This window comes from Chroicocephalus ridibundus, chromosome 14 (assembly GCF_963924245.1).
Source record: "Chroicocephalus ridibundus chromosome 14, bChrRid1.1, whole genome shotgun sequence".
Taxonomy (NCBI): Eukaryota; Metazoa; Chordata; class Aves; order Charadriiformes; family Laridae; genus Chroicocephalus; species Chroicocephalus ridibundus.
Genome location: NC_086297.1, coordinates 10305294 through 10322616, shown reverse-complemented (window position 1 = coordinate 10322616; position 17323 = coordinate 10305294). Strand labels below are relative to the sequence as shown.

Here is a 17323-nt window from a genome sequence, read left to right as displayed (position 1 = left end):
TCTGACATCCACTGCTCAGTATTTTCAGCAGTGACTCATGAGAATGTGCTGAGCATGACACGGTGTTGAAACTCCTTCAGGATGCCTTGAGTTAGAAGCCCAAAGGACATGTCACTAACAGACACAGGACATAAACATTTCTTGAAAAAGTAATGACAAGTATCAACACACTTATGATAGTATTTCATACTATTAAATCTTTTTTACAGGCAAGCAATCATGCCTTATAGAAGTTACATTTGGAACTCACTCCTATTTTAACACAAGATAAAAAAGAGGAAAGAGAAGCAACTTGAACAAGATGATCTACTAAGCCTGAAGAATTCAGAATAAAACCAGATTCCTCCATCCTTGTTACATTCTTAAATAATGTGTATAGGTACAGCATTCAGCTGCCTCCTGACCTTTTGACTGTATGACCAAGCCTTACAGACAGGCATTCCGAATAAGAAAAGAGCTGAAGAATTAAACAGCCATTCTAAATGACAAGAAAATAGGGTGTTGAAGCACTATTACTTTCTGGAGTAACATACGCCAGTCTGTCTCACCTCAGCTCCACTCTCCTCCTCCCCAAGTGGTGTAGGTGACAATCTACAAAACTATTTTTTTCACAAAGAAAGCTACAAGAGCTGGGTGGGGTTTTTTTGGTGTTTTTTTTTTTTTTGGTTTTTTTTGGTGTGTTTTTTTTTAAAAAACAAGTGTTGTAGGTTTTTTTACTACACAAGCAAGTCACAATATAGAACAAATCACCTTTCCTGAACAAAACATATTAAGTTTTCATGTAATACTAAGTTAATTGAACTAAGAGCACAATTGTAATTATTGTGGTTTTAGAAAATTACTTCTTGTAAAGGTAAAATAATGGACTAGGAAGTTTCCATTAGTAGTATGAAAACTGCTGCATTGTAACTTAAGTTCTTTAGATAATGGTTTGAAATGTACGTTCCAACACAGAACCCGTTCTTATTTGGGTTTCCCAGTTTACATACTTAAACACTCACATTTCAAAAGATTTGACAGAACCACAGTCCTAGGGACACCAACCGGGACAGTAAAGCCACATTACAAGCACAAAATGAAAAAAAAAAAAAAAAAAATCAGTGTTTTTACTGTTTACCTTTCACTACAAACCCATATAGAAAATTATTCTCATTTTCACATTACTTAGGTCAGAACCTATACTCAGTATTGCCAAGAACCCAACTGGATATTTTGCTTAAAGCAATTCTTCTAAGTGTATATTCTTAATGTAACATTGGAACAACAGCGTAAACAATTTTTATAGATTGAGTGCTGACATTTGAACATATTCAAGTTCAGCAATTCCCATAGACCCATGGGTGCAGAAACACTTACTCAGCTGTTTTGACAAAAGCATAGCCCTTGCTCTTGTCACATTCTTGGCAGAAGCAAGAACTTTGTTTCAGAATCATCACCATTCACTATTCTGCAAAATTTACTGGAAAATACTAATGATAATATTCTACTCTACAGAAGTCAGATATTCAAAAGCACATGTTGATGTAAGAACCCAAAAATATACCATCCATGCATATTATAACATTACAAAAGGACATTTTAAAAAGTCTACTTTTCTCTTGAAAAGTCTAATGGGAGGTTTTGGGGGAAGCACATTAGTATGGGCTGAATCATACTATATTCAAGTACTATGCACCAGAATAATCATTCTAGCAGTAATTTCATGTAGTGAGCACACCTTAAAATATCATGCATTTGCAGTATCAGTTTACTTCCACAAGAATAAGTCATTAAATAAATATTTTTAGTGTGCTTTTATAAAGGCACAAGAATGAGACTGAACAGACTGACGAGATGGTGCTCAAATGCCACAGAAGGGCAGAGCTCCTCACTGCAATAAGCTGCTCCAGTTGCAGATTCTTCTGCTGATCGTGTAGACTTTGGAGGAAAGTGTAACTGATTATACTAAAGGCAGAGTCTTCTTCCCTTTTCAGTGTGATGACACTGACAACAGAAAATCCGAGAGCACTGAAGGACACTTCAGTGAGAACTGCTGTCACTAGTCGTACTTTTTCTGTGAGCCAAACTGAGTCATTTCCATGAACGACTGCTTGGCAGTCAAAGAAAAATCTGAAAGCTACAGAGCAAAGAGAGAACACAGACATGGGAAGTGGTGTTTCCATTTTGAGACAGCATCAACAAATGATCTTCAACAATTAAAAAAAAAGCAGCTACCTCTGCAACACTTGGCAAAAGAGATATTGTTAATAAGATAATGTTGAATTTTTATACTTCGAAAGCAACAAAAGAATATTTAGGAGAAGCAGGTTCTTACAGCAGGCGAAGTGAAGCAGCTCATTAAAAAAACTGAGTGTTGAGTGTAATGACCTAATTAGGGGAATTCCTCTATAGAGAGAGGCTGTTCTAATGTAAGTTGGTGGGAAAACCCAGCTGGCTTGAATACTGTAAGATCAAGACCTAAACACTTATGAAAGTGTATAGTTAATGGGAAAAAAAAAAATCAGAAGACTGGGAGTTTCTGTCCTTCTGACAAACATATATTGAATACAACCATACTAATTTCACAGTTTCTCAGTTAAAAACTTTCCAGGATTACTCATACTTAGTAACTACAAAACAAATTCAGAACTGCCAACGCTATTCTGTTGAACTTCGGTTACTGAAACTACTCCACACTTATTTCATCTTTGTTAAGAAAAGAAAAAATTAAGAGGCATCATTAATCAGCTTAAGTAGTATCCAAAGCCAAAACAAGAGATCACATTATCCAGTAATGAAAATACATTTAGATAAACGACGTAATATCTGATCTCGATTACTCATTTTTTAGAAGGCACTGACACAACATGCTATGTAGTCCAGTATTTTTACCCATCATTTTTAAGTGCATCATTAACCTGCAAGAATACCTTCCGGTATGTGGGATATGTTAAGTTTGTTTCCTAAGAAAAAGCATTCCCAGAAAGGCAATCAGGATGGAAGCATGCTTGATGCTGCAACTGCTATTAGAATGTTGTTTTTATTTTAGCCTTTTGAGTTTTAAACAAAATGTGAGGAACTCCTTCATTAAGGCAACCTACAGAAAGTTAATAAATTCTGAATAAGCTTGAACAATACCTTTTAGCATTTTGGCTTGTTGTTTCTTGTTGCCCTTCCGAGAACTACATACAGACTCTCACAGTGAAATAATCCGCTCCACGCACTTTATTAATGTTAACATAACACAACAAAACTTTAGGTAATTAAGTTTAATGTGCTGTTCAACAAGTAACATGATTTCATACAACTTACAGTAGTTCTTTATAGTTCACAATACTCTCACAGCAAAATCAAAAGGGAACAAAACCTGCCCCAGTACTGTTATGCAAGAGCTCGATTTTCTTCTTGCTGGTCACCCTGAAAAGTAACACAATGGTAACAGTTACCGTGTGACATTTAAATATCTCAATATGAAATATGTTTGCCTTGTTTCACACAGTATGTCTAGGCAAGTACATTCCCCTAATATAACCTTTTAACTTTGAAATAATGGAAAATATTACAATAATTCCATTGTGCTTTTGTATGTGTAATACATATAATCAGACCAACATCTTCTGCTTTTATGATGCATATACATAGGTTTCCACTATAGTGAAATACAGATCAACATTTAGCATTACAATAAAGTAAATTATTTAATTAAGTGTCTTAGACTAAGCACTCAATTTTCTGTAAGGAAAAGCAGTGTTACACATTCACTTTCAAGTTACATCAGTGAAGTAACCACAGATTGTGGTTTGTCAGGGGGTGGTGGTGGCATGTGTGTGGTTTTTTTTTTTTAATTAAAAACAAACTGTGAATGCTGAAGATCAAAACCAATACATGCAGAGTCTTTTAGTTCAATTAATAATTATTTTATACTTTGGCCAGACTTAGTTTGAATGCAGACTATTCAAAACAAAGCATTGAAAATCAATTTGTTGGTAGAGCACAGGAAGCCGTCCTATGACGCAGGTTATTTCCCCCCCACCTCCCTTTTTCTTTTAAATGGAATTTAAGTTTTACTTTCCTGCTTCTCAAGAAACTCCTCAGCTGTTCACACTAGTGTCATGGTAAGTCTTCAGCGTTTACAGTTTGCTGGATGTTTCCTCAAGATTATTTTCTTCCCAAGTTAGGGAATTACACTTTACAACTGCCTTGACTGGACAGCAATTGTACAACTTTTCAGACAGTAGACTAGTTAAGATAAATAGAGGTTCTGCAATACAGACTCCTGCAAGATCCCATGACTGTGAGAAAAATTACGTCGCAAAAATTGTTATAAAAGGAGTTGCTACTCATTTTAGGAGAGGCTGAAGCTGAAGCCTACCTTCAAAGTAGGGGCTTCCCAACTAATCCTTTACTACTGACTGACACCAACTCATCTGACAGGTTTCAGTTTTCCTCACCAAACTGCTGTGACACTTTCAAGTATTTATTGCGTATTTGTATTCTGTTTCATTTCTTAGTGAACCAAGGCAAAAAGACACATTCCGTAACCAAATCCCAGGAAAGTCAGTTCTATCAGGAGAATCTGTCCCATTGATAAAGGTCCAGCTAAAGGAGTTTTTGAATAACCATCACTCAGAATAATGCAGAAGTAAAAGAATCCCAAATCCCCTAAAGCCTTCTCAAAAAACCCTATTCAACTACTTCGACTCATCATTCTTCAATTTTAATGTCAGAGTAAGTAAGAAACATTAAAGAAAAAACAATAAATTGTTTATTATCTGCTTTGACAGTTTTGCACTTGTTACACGTAACCCAGAAAAATAATTTGAATCAAGCTTGGTTAGTATTCTAAATGTTAAAGTTGGAAGTTAATAACAGAAACATTAGAGAAGAACTGAAGGTATTCAGGAACCTAACTGGACATGGCTCAGTAACACTTCCCTTTGGCTATGCCCTGCTAATAATACTTTAAATAAGATTTCCATACATTCTTCTCTTCCTGTGTTATTTCAACATTCCAACTCTTCCCAAAAGCCAGAGTTCAAAAACTCCGTGCCATTTCACCTGGTAGGAATCTTGAAATCCCTGCGACTTGACTCCCTCACTGTTTCTCCACCTCCTCTGAAAGCTAACACCATCAGGCAAGGCTCCATAAACAACACAGAAACCAAACATTAACACTTAAATTCACCTGCTTCATCAATGGTGTTCTTGCTCCGTTATCTTTGAGATTTGCAGTTCCTCAATGGTTAGTGTTTAGCCAACCTAAACTAGACTAGATAGCAGAAGGCCTAGAGTACAACAGCTGCTTTATAACTAGTAATTCAGAAGTTGTTAATAAAGCCCCTTCAACGAGACCTTGTTCTTTTCCTGGCCTTTCATGTACTGGCCCCAGTACATGAAGAGATGTACTCCGTCAGGCCCAAAACAATAACAGCGATGGGAAAATATAACACCCAGATGCCTGGAAAGCAGGAAATACCTGCCTTCATCTCCACCCTTCAATAGGAAGTGCAGTACCACACCTTTAAAAAACAAGAATTAAAATAAAAGTATACATTAACATAACCACTGTTCCTTTCCAAAGGAAAACCACTATCTTCTACAACAGTTAAGAATTTTGCCCACACATCTAAAACACTGAATCAATAATTCGAGCTTAGTCTTACTTTTAAGACCCAAAGTTCAGCTACCAACATGACTGTGGGCAAATCACTCGAGCACTGTATGGATATCCCACAGCTAGTAAGAATCCCTCTATAACATCATCACTCTACCGCGCTGCTGTACTGTGGTGTTCAAACACTGAAACACAAAACAATTATTTTCCTCATAGAGAGGTCATACAACTACTCCTGGTAAGTAAATATTCCCTAGAATAACGCGGTATGCCCTAGGAAGTCCGTCCCATGAAAGCCTTCTAGCTTTTTAATCTCTATTCTTATACAACTGTCATTTCTTAGCTTTATACAATTACCACTGCATACATGCCTGGTCATTTGTCCAGCCTCTTCACATAGATATCGTGAGACTATAGCAAAGCATCATATACCTTACCTTTTAGGGAAGCAGAAAGTTTCTCTCATACCAAACAACTTTTCACAGTATTTCTCACATCTCAGAGGCTGAAATAAGCAATCTATTAAGAACAAATCCTCTGTCTCACCTGTATCAAGTCAGTCCCAGGAGTTCACTTATTGTTGCACTCCAAACTAAATTATATTGCCAGAAAAAAAATGCTATTTTGAAGAATGTACTTGTATTTGTCAGCTTCATCAGCACTGGTATTTATTTTCTCCTGACCTAGCTTCCAAGAATTCTTCTGTGCCACAGAATTCCTTTCAGAACCCCAACTTGTTCACCTACTAAAATCAAAAGTAAGAAGAATTAGGAAAGTCACAAGCAAACACACAGTGGAAAAACAAGATTCAGACAAACATGCTACACACGTTACATACTTCACCGTATTAGCGAGGGGTTTGGACACACCATGCAATGCCAATGCAATGTCCTAGCTTCTCAGTGGCCCCCTGCACACATTAAAAGATACATTTTTTTAAAGGTCAGATAACTAAGACATGGACAAAATTACAATTATTCAGTAACACTGATGTGGATAATTGAAACCTAAATAAAGAGTAATGGACAAGCATACCTATTTGAGGCTCCTCTGATCTCAACTGTGAATGCCTCAGTTACTGATGACACTGCAGTAAAAGAAATCAGCAGTCGACTGATGGTGTAGTTGCCTCGTTGAGCGCGGCACTATTTTTAGATAGGTTAACACGTCACTTGGTATGTAATATCACTCAGTCAACAATGAAACATTTTTCTTTTGAGAAAGGTTAAAGCACATGCAATTGCACTTGGCTGGAGACTGTACTACTGTAAAAATCTAACTGCTTACTAAAGTGACTGGGATATGTGTAAAGTACTGGCTATTTTCTTGTTCCACTATGAATCTTGTACACAATTAAGGATGGCAGTCACTGAACAAGCAAGTTTGCTGTGTGTACTCCTAAGAGTCTTGCAACTTTTCCAAAATCTCTCTCAGATTCTTGCCTCAGAAGGACTGGACCAACCAGTATGTACCAAGATGTTTTTAGATAATGAATGAGAGCATGAATGATGTGAGTTTCTAATACACAAAATTAAAAGTGATAATCAAAATCAATGCAAAATATTTTCAAATGCAAAACAGGAAAAAAAAACCATAGTATCACTAACGTGTCATCTGTCTCTGTTGACAAGCAGCCATGCGGCATCTCTCTCTCTTCTTTCACAGTTACAATTCTCACATCTCCGAGTGCAGAACAAGCAGATTCTTTAGACAACTGGTCATCATTGTCATACCTGCAAATTCAACCCAAATTGTTAATTGAAACATTTTCTCTGCAAAAAACTTTTGTTTCTATTTCATCTGGACTAGTATTATGTGCTCAGTGATACAAATAACAAAAGAAATACATAAGCTGTTCTACAAAGGCTATCAAATAATCTTCCATTTTAATAAAATTAGCTGTATGCTTTCCCCTTACTTATAAAAGGTCTGCCCCACTTCCTTGAAATGTCAGCTACAGTCTTTTAAAGTACTATCAAGAAAAACATTTCATCCACCCTTCACATACAAAGAGAGCTACTAACGTTCCGTCAGCTGCTATTAAAGAAGTGCTGCCTGACAACACTTGCTCCTCTTTCACAGTAAGTCTTCTCACGCCCTGGGGAAGGGAACGGATCGGAGCTTTTGACAATGGGTCATAGCTGTCATACCTAGAAAGAAAATACACAGTTGGTATTAATGCTAAGAATTATTTACTTGGCATTAGCAAACAGGGGAGCATTGTGACAGTCTACTCACAAATCCAGTAAAAACCCCGCCACTTCTGCATCATTTCTGAAATCCAGCTTTTCTTTAAGTGTCAACCAGCGGTCAATATGACTCCCCACATAAATCCTCGTTTTCCCCCTTCTCCTATCAAGGCTTTGTTTTCTCTTTTTCTTTTCCAGAAAAGACAAGACAGGCGGCCTTCCACATCTCTTTGCCGGCAGCGACATTGTAAGCCTAGGAGTAACGAGCAGACTGTTTAGTGAGACGCGGCTCGGAGCAGCGGGCTGCACCTCAGCGCTCGGAATCATCACGGCGATGAGAACCCAAACCGCTAGAGATGAGAGCGGCTCCCGCCCGCTCCCGGCCCCGCGCCCGAAGGAAGGCCCGGCGGCACCTGCCCCCCGCCCCGCCGGGGGCTCGGCCCGCTCCCGCCCCGTCTCTCCACGGAGGCGGCTGGGGACGCGCGCGCTTCCAGGCAGGCCCCGCCGCCTTCCGCCCCTTGCCCCCGGGGAGGCCGCTGAAGTCGGCCACTCACCGGCCCCGCCGCACCGGCAGCGACGAGGGGGAAAATAAATACGGGGCACGTGACCGGCGCGCGCTGATGACGCAGCAGCGACAGCGGCACCGGAGCTGACGGCGTCACAGCTTAGTCCCGCCCCGCGCGAGGAACGGCCTCCTTTAGTATTGCGTCACGCTGACGTCGGCAAGGCGCGCTCCGTGATGGTCCCGCACCGGTGCTAAGGAAAGCGGCTCAAAGCCTGTGTGAAGTGTTAGACCACGCAATTCACTACAGCCGAAAGGGAGCGTGAGGTAACACCTGCTGCTGCGGGTCACGGGAGCCGCGGGGAAGCAGGTAACGCCAACGCACTTTTTAAATATTCATTTAACAACAAACTCCAGTAAATGTGCTACGAACAATAAAACCACACTGGTCTTCCAGCCAACAATTCCCAGCACGAATTGCCAAAATACGATATTACAATTTTACCTTCTGAAAGGCCGTGGATTTGGAGACAAAACCAGAGTCTTCCTCTGCAGAGCAGAAAACGTTGGAAATCTGGATTTCCTGTTGGAAAGGAAATACTAAATCAGTAACACAAGGAAAAATTTGGAACATAAGTTTGGAATCTGTGTATTCTAATAATGACACTGCACACAGCATGCGTTCTGCCAGTTTCTTAGCGCTTCCACACACTTCTGCTTACATAAACTGCATTTTTAAATAAATGACTAAAAAGACAGACCAAGGTCGCTAGCAAAATTCATGGATAATTTTATCTAAACAACAAGAGCTACAATCATACCTGCCAATTTTTTTTTTTATTATTTCTACTGCCAATTTTGGTAGACTCACAGGAACGAGTCAAACAAGTTCAAGAACTAGTAGATGACTGGAGACTTACCGAAATATTTATTTGCATTTGCCGAATCAGCTGAATGACCGAAACAAAATCTTTTGTTTGGTTTTTGTCCAACATTTACATAGCTTGAAAATAAAGAACTGAAGAAAAAAGGCCACCATGCCCTGAAATACATTTCACTGTCTTTTATGATTTACAACAACAGTATGTGAGCAGATTTTCATGATACATTTTAGTGTGTGAATTAATAGAGAAGTAAGTTCTAAAAGAATTTCATAATTAAACATTCTCTCAAAATAGCACAAATTCTTAGTGATACACGTACATAAAAGTAATTCCTTGTATTTTACTGTTTTCATTTAAATATGAGATAATTCCTCCTCTATCACCATTATTTCTGTAAAATATACACATGGTCATACTGTTTCCAAGTAAATATGACTATTTATGGGGCTTTTCATACTTAGCTTCTTCTGACTGCCTTCACAAATATAGTTATCGTCTGCATAAGTAGATAAACATTCCAAATACTGGAACTGTGTTAACCACTAAAAGCTGTTGTGTGCTTATAAATTTCTGTTTATCTTGAAATCACAAAGCTGCTGGGAGAAGCAAGGAGGTACTAACAATGTTTACTTCCACCAAGTCATTTTGAAACAAAAGGAAGTATGCCCCGACTCACCTTTTATGCTAAGTTAGTAAGTTAAGCAAGCTACTGCTGTTATGCTTGTAAAGTTAAAAACAGCATTTAAAAGTAAAGGTGCACGTCTGTGTTCTCAATAATGAATAAATTGATAAAAAAAAAAACCAAAGCTTTTTAAGTTAATGTATCTTGCCATATATGTGTTTTTTTCTGTTCCTCTCATTAAGGAAGCCTGCTGGTCAGTATTAATTTCTCCTACTTCAGCCGATTCTGGCTGTGTGAGAGACAGCATGGGAATGCTTTTAATCCCATCAATATTTCCATTAATGCTGATTTTACCACTTGGATGTGCATGTCAGTAAGGTTAATATTTTGCCCCTGAACTGTTTCACCCAAGTCCTTTAATAAACATGCATTCCCAGTACAATGAAGTGTATGTTAAAAAGCAGCAGCAGCAGCTGCCACTTAGGAATGAAATTTCAAAGCCGATACCCCAGGCTCAGCAAAGGTTAAGCATTCCACAGCAATGCAAAGAAATGTATCTGAAGGCACCAGGTGCAGCATGCTGCCTCCTCCTGAACCGCAACTGCGGTCACACAGGAAAGAATTTAAGAGGTTTATATAGTTCATAGCAGTCTCTCCGCTACATTAGTTAAACTCACTCACTCCTCTTATCATCAGCTTCTCACTGAAAATCCTGGCTATACTGTCACCTTCCTGCTGATAAATATTTTACTGTGCTTTATTAGTTTCCAGAGCAAACTTCTGCTCTTTGAGCCCCTGCATATTTAGCTTCCAAATGTAAGCACAGCAGTAATGTACCTTAAAACCTTATGAAGCCCACTGGCTCCTGAAGCATGTAATTTTCAATATAAAATGCCCTATTTTGCTATAAGAGTAATCAGTAAACCCAGCAATATGTTAAAATACCCCATTTATTTCATGTTTTATATATATATTTGTGAGACAGAATTGAAAAACTGCTCCCTGGAAATGCAAATACAGACTTCTTCATATAGTAAGTAATTTATATAGAATAAAAATCATGCAGAGACCAAGTTTATCTAGCTAAGTATCCCATTTCCAGAATGCATGGGGATGCTTGATCTGGTATATTCTCCCAGTTTCCAGTTATCAGTGAATTAAAGACTTTGAAAACAAGAAGGTGGATCCAAACCATTACGTTAAGCAGGCATGGAAAGACATGTGCTCCATGAACTGAATCCCTTTTAGATCCCACTTAATATTTTGGGTTTTATAATATCATACTACAGTGATTCTTTACTTTACTTTTTGAGCCAGTTTTTACAAAAATGTTATTCCTAGACAAAAATTGATTTATGACCCTAGCACAAAGTCATGTATTTCGATGTTCCAGTGCAATACTGATACCCCTTTAAAAAATAGAGCACAGCAGTGACATTAATTAGCCCCCCCACAAAGACCAAGTCTCTCATCATCAAGAGCTTTAACCGGTCTGTTTCCCTTCTAACCTGAAACAGAATCAGTGGCAACTATATAAAGAGAAAACTAAGAATACGATGGAAAAGCACAAGATTTATCACTACACAATTCATTCCACAAGACTCTTTGCTTGTGTTAAAATCCTTAATGCTCTCATAACAACACAATTTATTAAGAACAGGATACAAAAGATAGATTGACACAAAGGTTTAAGGTGTAGACTTTCAGAAAGCATGTTCATTTTCAAAAATGACTTCTCAGTCATTTGGGCCTTCATGATACAAAATAGGAACTAGTATATTCTAAGTATATTTAAGAAAAATTAGCTGTACAGAAGTCTAGCAAGACCTGCATTCTCAATGCATCTTGATCTGTGTGAACAAGCTAATACAAAAGTAGAATTTCTTACGTTTATCAATCACTGCTGAAGATGATTCATCACATCTCAGTTCTTTCACACGAGCTTCACATCTTCAGTCTTTCATCAAAGTTGTCATATCTGCAAAAAATTAACAATATTTTTTATATTAAAAAGCAACTAAATGATGCTGCATAGCACCTAACACAATAAAAACTTTCATGCAGAAAACTTGAAGTAAAAAAAAAAGTTTGAAGGAACAGTCAAACAAGTGAGGAATAATGGTTTAAGGTTATGGTGACAATGTTTAAGAGAGAGCGTACTGAGATAATGAAACCTAGTGGGAGTCTCAAGGAAGGACGGAAGAAGGTTGGAAGTTACAGACATATATCACACAGATCATTGAAAAGTGTCACATGCATCCTTGAGAACCAGTATCATTTTCACCCTAATTAGCCAAGTCCCCCAAATTTGTGCACTGAAGTTGAACTGTCTCATTATAATCTCATTACAATGTGAAAACCACACCTCCTAGCTAGAAAAAGCCCCCTATCCAAATAAGCCTCTTGCTTTCTGAACATCACAGTGAATTTAAAAGGAGCTGTTTTAAGTTGAGGCAAGAAAGAAGCTAGCCAATGGCTAGCTGGGAGGTGAATATTAGATACAGCTGTTGCATTTAACTGTATAAATACCAACCACGATTTTAGCTGGGTGTGCTAGTTTTGTGCATCTCCATGCAGACATGAAGTAAACAACTATCTCAACTCTGTGTGTTGATAGGTTTCTTGCACACTGGGTAAAGAACCCAGAACTGGAACAGCACAAGCAGAGTAATCAAACCAATAAGGTAGCACATTTTCACTACAGCAAAACACCATCTCTAACAATAATTTGCTTCATGTTTCCTATTTTTACTTTCTCCCCCTCACCATCTGCTTCTGTTCTGCTTTTTCTTCCAAAAAGCATCCATCCACCTCATTTAGCTTCACTCACCCCATCACAGAATTCAGATTGAATAGAAACAAAATTCCTAATGCCAAAACCAAAAAAGCACTGCCTATTCGTAAAAGGCCTTTTAAAAATAATTCATTTTTCTTACAGTAATTTTCTGTCTTTAAGATAAATAGCCCATGGATTCAATGCTTTGCTACACACATCTTTAAACAAGGGAAGTTGAGGTATTTGGCCATCGGTACCTTTGGATTGTACTTCTGCCTTCAGTGCTGCCATTTTTGCCAAATCCTCCCCTGTTCTAACAGTTTAGCAAGCAGCTAAAGCTTTTTGCTGTTTTTACAACGGTTCTAACTAAATGTAAAAGTACTATTTACTGCACCAACACAATACTTCCACCTCTTTATGCTGTCACACCGCTAGTTTGATGGAGCAGGATCCCACTTCTGTCAACACGTGAGCAGAGATTACTTGGTTAACTACACCGCAATACCACTTCTGGTTACAAAATTCAAGACAGCGAGAGGGCTTGCTTTGCTTAAGAAGACCCGCACAAAAATAAAAACATTTGGGGGCAAAAATCCTGACAGGGATGCGCAACAGGGCCTGAGGAGGCCGCAGCTCCGCCTGTGGAGCTCCCCCAGACCCACGGGGCGGCAGCCTCGCACCGATACCCGCTGCCCACACCCCGGCGAGTCAGGAGCGGGAGAGCCGAGCCCCGGAGCGGGCCGACACCGCCTCAGCACCCAGCCTCGGTCTGGCGCTTCCCGCCCTCATGAGGCCGGGCCGCCCCCGCCACGTGACACGGGAGTAGGCGCAGCGCTGATGACGCCACAGAGCCGCTCCTCCCGCCCCCGCCTGAGGCGGGAAGGGCCGCGCGCCTGACAGCACTGAGGCGGTGGCGGGCGCGCGGACGCGGGTCTCGGGACGGCCCCGGCCCAGCCGGCGCTCCTTCAGGGCCGAGACTCCGGGGTCCGTCTCGCAAACGTCCAGATTCACTCAGTGAGGCAGATGGAATTGGAACTAGGTGATCTTTAAGGTCCCTTCTAACCTAAACCGTTTTATGGGAAGAGGCCTGCAATTATTTACAAACAGAATGAGAAGTAAAACAGAGCACGTGTGCATAGTTGAGGCGGAGAGTGACACGGATTTTCTCAGTGACAGCATGAGCTGAGTCAGCGCTGAATCCAGCACGGACTGTGATGGTAGGAGTGGGGAACAGAGAGAGAGAAGGCTCTTTGCAACATGTGGCATCCAGCGAGCAGGAGAGGCTTTTCAGTGCCAGGACCCACACTGTGCCGTGTCCAGAGAAAAGAATGAGAGAGAATGGAACATGGGAAACAAAACTTGATAAAATACAAAAAGGTGGTGGCCAGTGGCATCAATGTCCTTTGAGTCCTGAGGCAAGTCCTTGGAGGGCCAAAAAGCTCATGAGAGACTTTCTAATGTTCTGAGTGATTTGTCTGCAGCAACCATAGTAAATTTGTGACGTAGTAGTGCAGTTGGTGCAGGGGCTAAAGAAAGCTTGTGGAGCAAGCTGTGTGTTTAGCCCTGAGCCTGAGGAGCTCGGCATGAGGAGGAGCCCCACACAGCGCAGGGAGGATGTGGAGTCAGGTAAGGTGCCCTGACAGGAGTACCTGGGCTGCAGTCCCTGTCCTTCCAGGTCAGCGGGCACAGGGCAGGAGTATGAAAGGAAGGAGACACGAACCAGAGCAGTCCCTACCATGCTGACTGTGCTCTGCGGGGGGTGTTGGAGGGTTAAAGGGTGGGAAAAAACTATGGAACTGTGCTCTGCGGGGCGTGTTGGAGGGCTAATAGGGCGGTGAAAAATATGGAACGCTTCACGAATTTGCGTGTCATCCTTGCGCAGGGGCCATGCTAATCTTCTCTGTATCGTTCCAATTTTAGTATATGTGCTGCCGAAGCGAGCACAAATGCTACTCCTTGTCCTGGACTATTTATAACCCCAGGATCTCAGTCCCTGCCGGACAGGGTGACCCCGGTGTCCGGGGAGCCGCGGCGGTGGGTTTGCGCAGGGGCCGTACCGCGGTATCCCGCGTCCCTGCTGCCCCGGCGGGGCGGGGGGCGGTCGGCGGGGGGGGGCGCAGCCAGCGGAGACTGTGACCCCACTGCATGCAAATACGCGCAAAGCACTCTGGGGACGGTGAGCAGGGGCGGCAGGGCGGCTCGGGTAGGGTTAAGGCTGGGCGGGACCACTGTTTTTTGTTAAGCAGCAGAGTGGCGCAGCGGAAGCGTGCTGGGCCCATAACCCAGAGGTCGATGGATCGAAACCATCCTCTGCTAGCTGGTTCATTTGGTTCATTTTGTTCATTTTCTGCTGGTTGCGTGTTTATGGGTGCTCATTTGGTTGGTGTTGTAAATACTTATTTTTCCCAAACCGTGCTGGCAACATGTAGTGTAGCGGGTGCAAGTGAAGGAAGCACAAGACACCCCGTGGTATGATGACAACAACATTTTCTTCTAGTGTGATTTGGTGATTTCACAGAATCACAGAATAGTAGGGTTGTAAGGGACATTTAAAGGCCAACTAGTGCGACCCAACTGCAATGAGCAGGGACGTCTTCCACCAGATCAGGTTGCTCAAACCCCTGTCCAAACTGACCTGGAATGTTTCCAGGGATGGAGCATCCACAGCTTCTCTGAGCAACCTGGGCCAGTGTCTTATCACCCTCATCATAACAAATTTCTTCCTTACATCTAGTCTGAATCTCGCCTCTTTTAGTTTTAAACTCAGTGTCTCACCACCCTCACAGGAAAGAATTTCTTCCTGAGATTTCATCTAAATCTCTCCTCTTCCAGTTTAAAACCGTTCCCCCTTGTCCTATGGCTCCCCTCCCTGATCCAGAGTCCCTCCCCAGCTTTCCTGGAGCCCCTTTAGGGACTGGAAGGGGCTCTGAGGTCTCCCCGGAGCCTTCTCTTCTCCAGGCTGAACCCTCCCAACTCTCTCAGCGTGTCCTCACAGCAGAGGGGCTCCAGCCCTCCCAGCATCTTTGTGGCCTCCTCTGGACCCGCTCCAACAGATCCATGCCTTTAATTATGCATAAAAAGCTCCTTGCATATGTTTGTGGTTTTTCGATGTTTTGCCTGTTTAATTATTACCTATGCACTGGTCAAGTAATGCCAAGAGAGGAAAAAAACCTGTCAAACTAAAACAACAGTTGTGACAATGGCCCCTGCTTCTTCTCTAATATAGCAGGCAAATGCCCAGCCCAAAATGCATGAAAACAAAACGAGTATACAAATATGAAGTAAAAGTCAGTGCACATTGTATTGAAAGTCTATATTGAAGCTTTAAGTCGCATGATCTGAGAAATGTTAAAGTACCTCTAAATGTGCGTTATTTTCAGTGCTGTAAAATGTTGTGATAAAGGAAGAATGGAATTCGTGCATAGAATTTATACATGCAGAATACATAGCAGAGAAGTCAATCAAAGAGTGTATTTATGAACTCGCAGAAAGAAGAGTTTTGATTTCTTTCGTGTAAGATGCGGTGAATAGGAGCGGTTCCGGGGGTCACTTTCAGCGGTTCCATGGTGTAATGGTTAGCACTCTGGACTCTGAATCCAGCGATCCGAGTTCAAATCTCGGTGGAACCTAAAGCTTTTGTGCAGGGGGAGATGCTTTTACTGGCAATTGATCATGGAGAATGAGTTTAAGGGAAGCTGTGTTTTTCATGGGCTTTTGGATTGCCATAACCTACTGACGTGCCGTGCTACCTGAAAAACGTATTTAAAGTCAAAGACACAGAAAGCATAGAATTATGCTAATTGTTTGTGTTTTATCCGAAAAATTTCAGACATGTCATAGTATACTGAAACGTAAGTAATTTATTTCTACACTGAATGACCTGTGTGGAAACATAATTCTGAATTACGCATCAGAAAAGCACGATGCAGCCCGCTCAACTCAGGTGCACATGTGAGGACTCGGTTTATGTGCCTGAAAGATGTTCTCCTGCTGTTTGTATTCGCTTTCTGATGTTGCATCTTATTATCATACCACCAATATTATTATTATTATCATAATCGTCATTATACCACGAAGATAATTAATGTTGCAGAAAGGCAGAATAAATACGAATCTTTAGGTTGCATTAAGCTCTCGGCCAGCCATCTAAGATGCTCAGGAAGCACAGCAAGGGTTTTCCCAAGGAGGTTTGTTTGCTATAGATTTATTCTCCAGCCTCGCGGAAACGAGTGCCACCACGCGGTTCTATGGTGTAATGGTTAGCACTCTGGACTTTGAATCCAGCGATCCGAGTTCAAATCTCGGTAGAACCTGAATATCGGCCTTCACTTTTTCGCCGGGCCTGCGCTGGCTGTAGAAGGTACGCACTTCTGCACCCACAGCATCAATTATAAACCGTCCCAGGGACAAACTGCGAGGTGACAGCGCAGCACAGCAGGGTACAGACCAAAATGGGGGTAAAGCTCCAGGAGCTGAACGCCAAAGGCTTTTTCCTTGACCTGGACTACGTATCACATTATTCCTGATTTTCTTAAATTGAATGAATAGCTATACATTTGACAAAAAGATCAAAGATGATTACTTTAATTTTTAAATAGTTTGTACTACAATTTAATTTGGTCTTTCGTGACACTTTACCATTGTTTTATATCATCTACCTTAAGTCTTTTTTGAGGGGGAAAAAAAAGTCATTCACACTGAGGAGAATCTGATTTTCAGTAGATTAATGTGCAAAATTTGGACATTAGTTTTCAGGT

At 41.0% G+C, this 17323-nt stretch overlaps 1 protein-coding gene and 4 non-coding genes across 7 annotated transcripts in view; 3 read left to right on the top strand and 2 right to left on the bottom strand.

Annotated features, from left to right (window-relative positions):
• The window catches only part of FOXK2 (forkhead box K2), a 76055-nt gene extending 62946 nt beyond the window's left edge, over positions 1 to 13109 (bottom strand). Inside the window, exons 1-6 of one of the 3 annotated variants that reach the window (XM_063351902.1) lie at positions 12978 to 13109; positions 11679 to 11768; positions 8790 to 8867; positions 7832 to 8035; positions 7618 to 7743; positions 7201 to 7326 (exon numbers count right to left, since the gene is read on the bottom strand). In XM_063351902.1, the coding sequence (XP_063207972.1) occupies positions 7201 to 7326; positions 7618 to 7743; positions 7832 to 8028 (449 nt within the window). In that variant the 5' untranslated portion in view covers positions 8029 to 8035; positions 8790 to 8867; positions 11679 to 11768; positions 12978 to 13109. The other 2 variants (XM_063351901.1, XM_063351900.1) reach the window with 2 other exon arrangements.
• A 1294-nt stretch (positions 13110 to 14403) lies between these two features.
• LOC134523574 (U6 spliceosomal RNA) lies at positions 14404 to 14510 on the bottom strand. The gene has a single exon (XR_010073351.1). It is a non-coding gene; the product is annotated as a U6 spliceosomal RNA (small nuclear RNA).
• Positions 14511 to 14810: 300 nt separating this feature from the next.
• TRNAM-CAU (transfer RNA methionine (anticodon CAU)) lies at positions 14811 to 14882 on the top strand. Its single transcript has one exon. It is a non-coding gene; the product is annotated as a tRNA-Met (tRNA).
• A 1241-nt stretch (positions 14883 to 16123) lies between these two features.
• TRNAQ-CUG (transfer RNA glutamine (anticodon CUG)) lies at positions 16124 to 16195 on the top strand. Its single transcript has one exon. It is a non-coding gene; the product is annotated as a tRNA-Gln (tRNA).
• Positions 16196 to 16807: 612 nt separating this feature from the next.
• Positions 16808 to 16879, top strand: TRNAQ-UUG (transfer RNA glutamine (anticodon UUG)). Its single transcript has one exon. It is a non-coding gene; the product is annotated as a tRNA-Gln (tRNA).
• Positions 16880 to 17323: the final 444 nt, after the last annotated feature.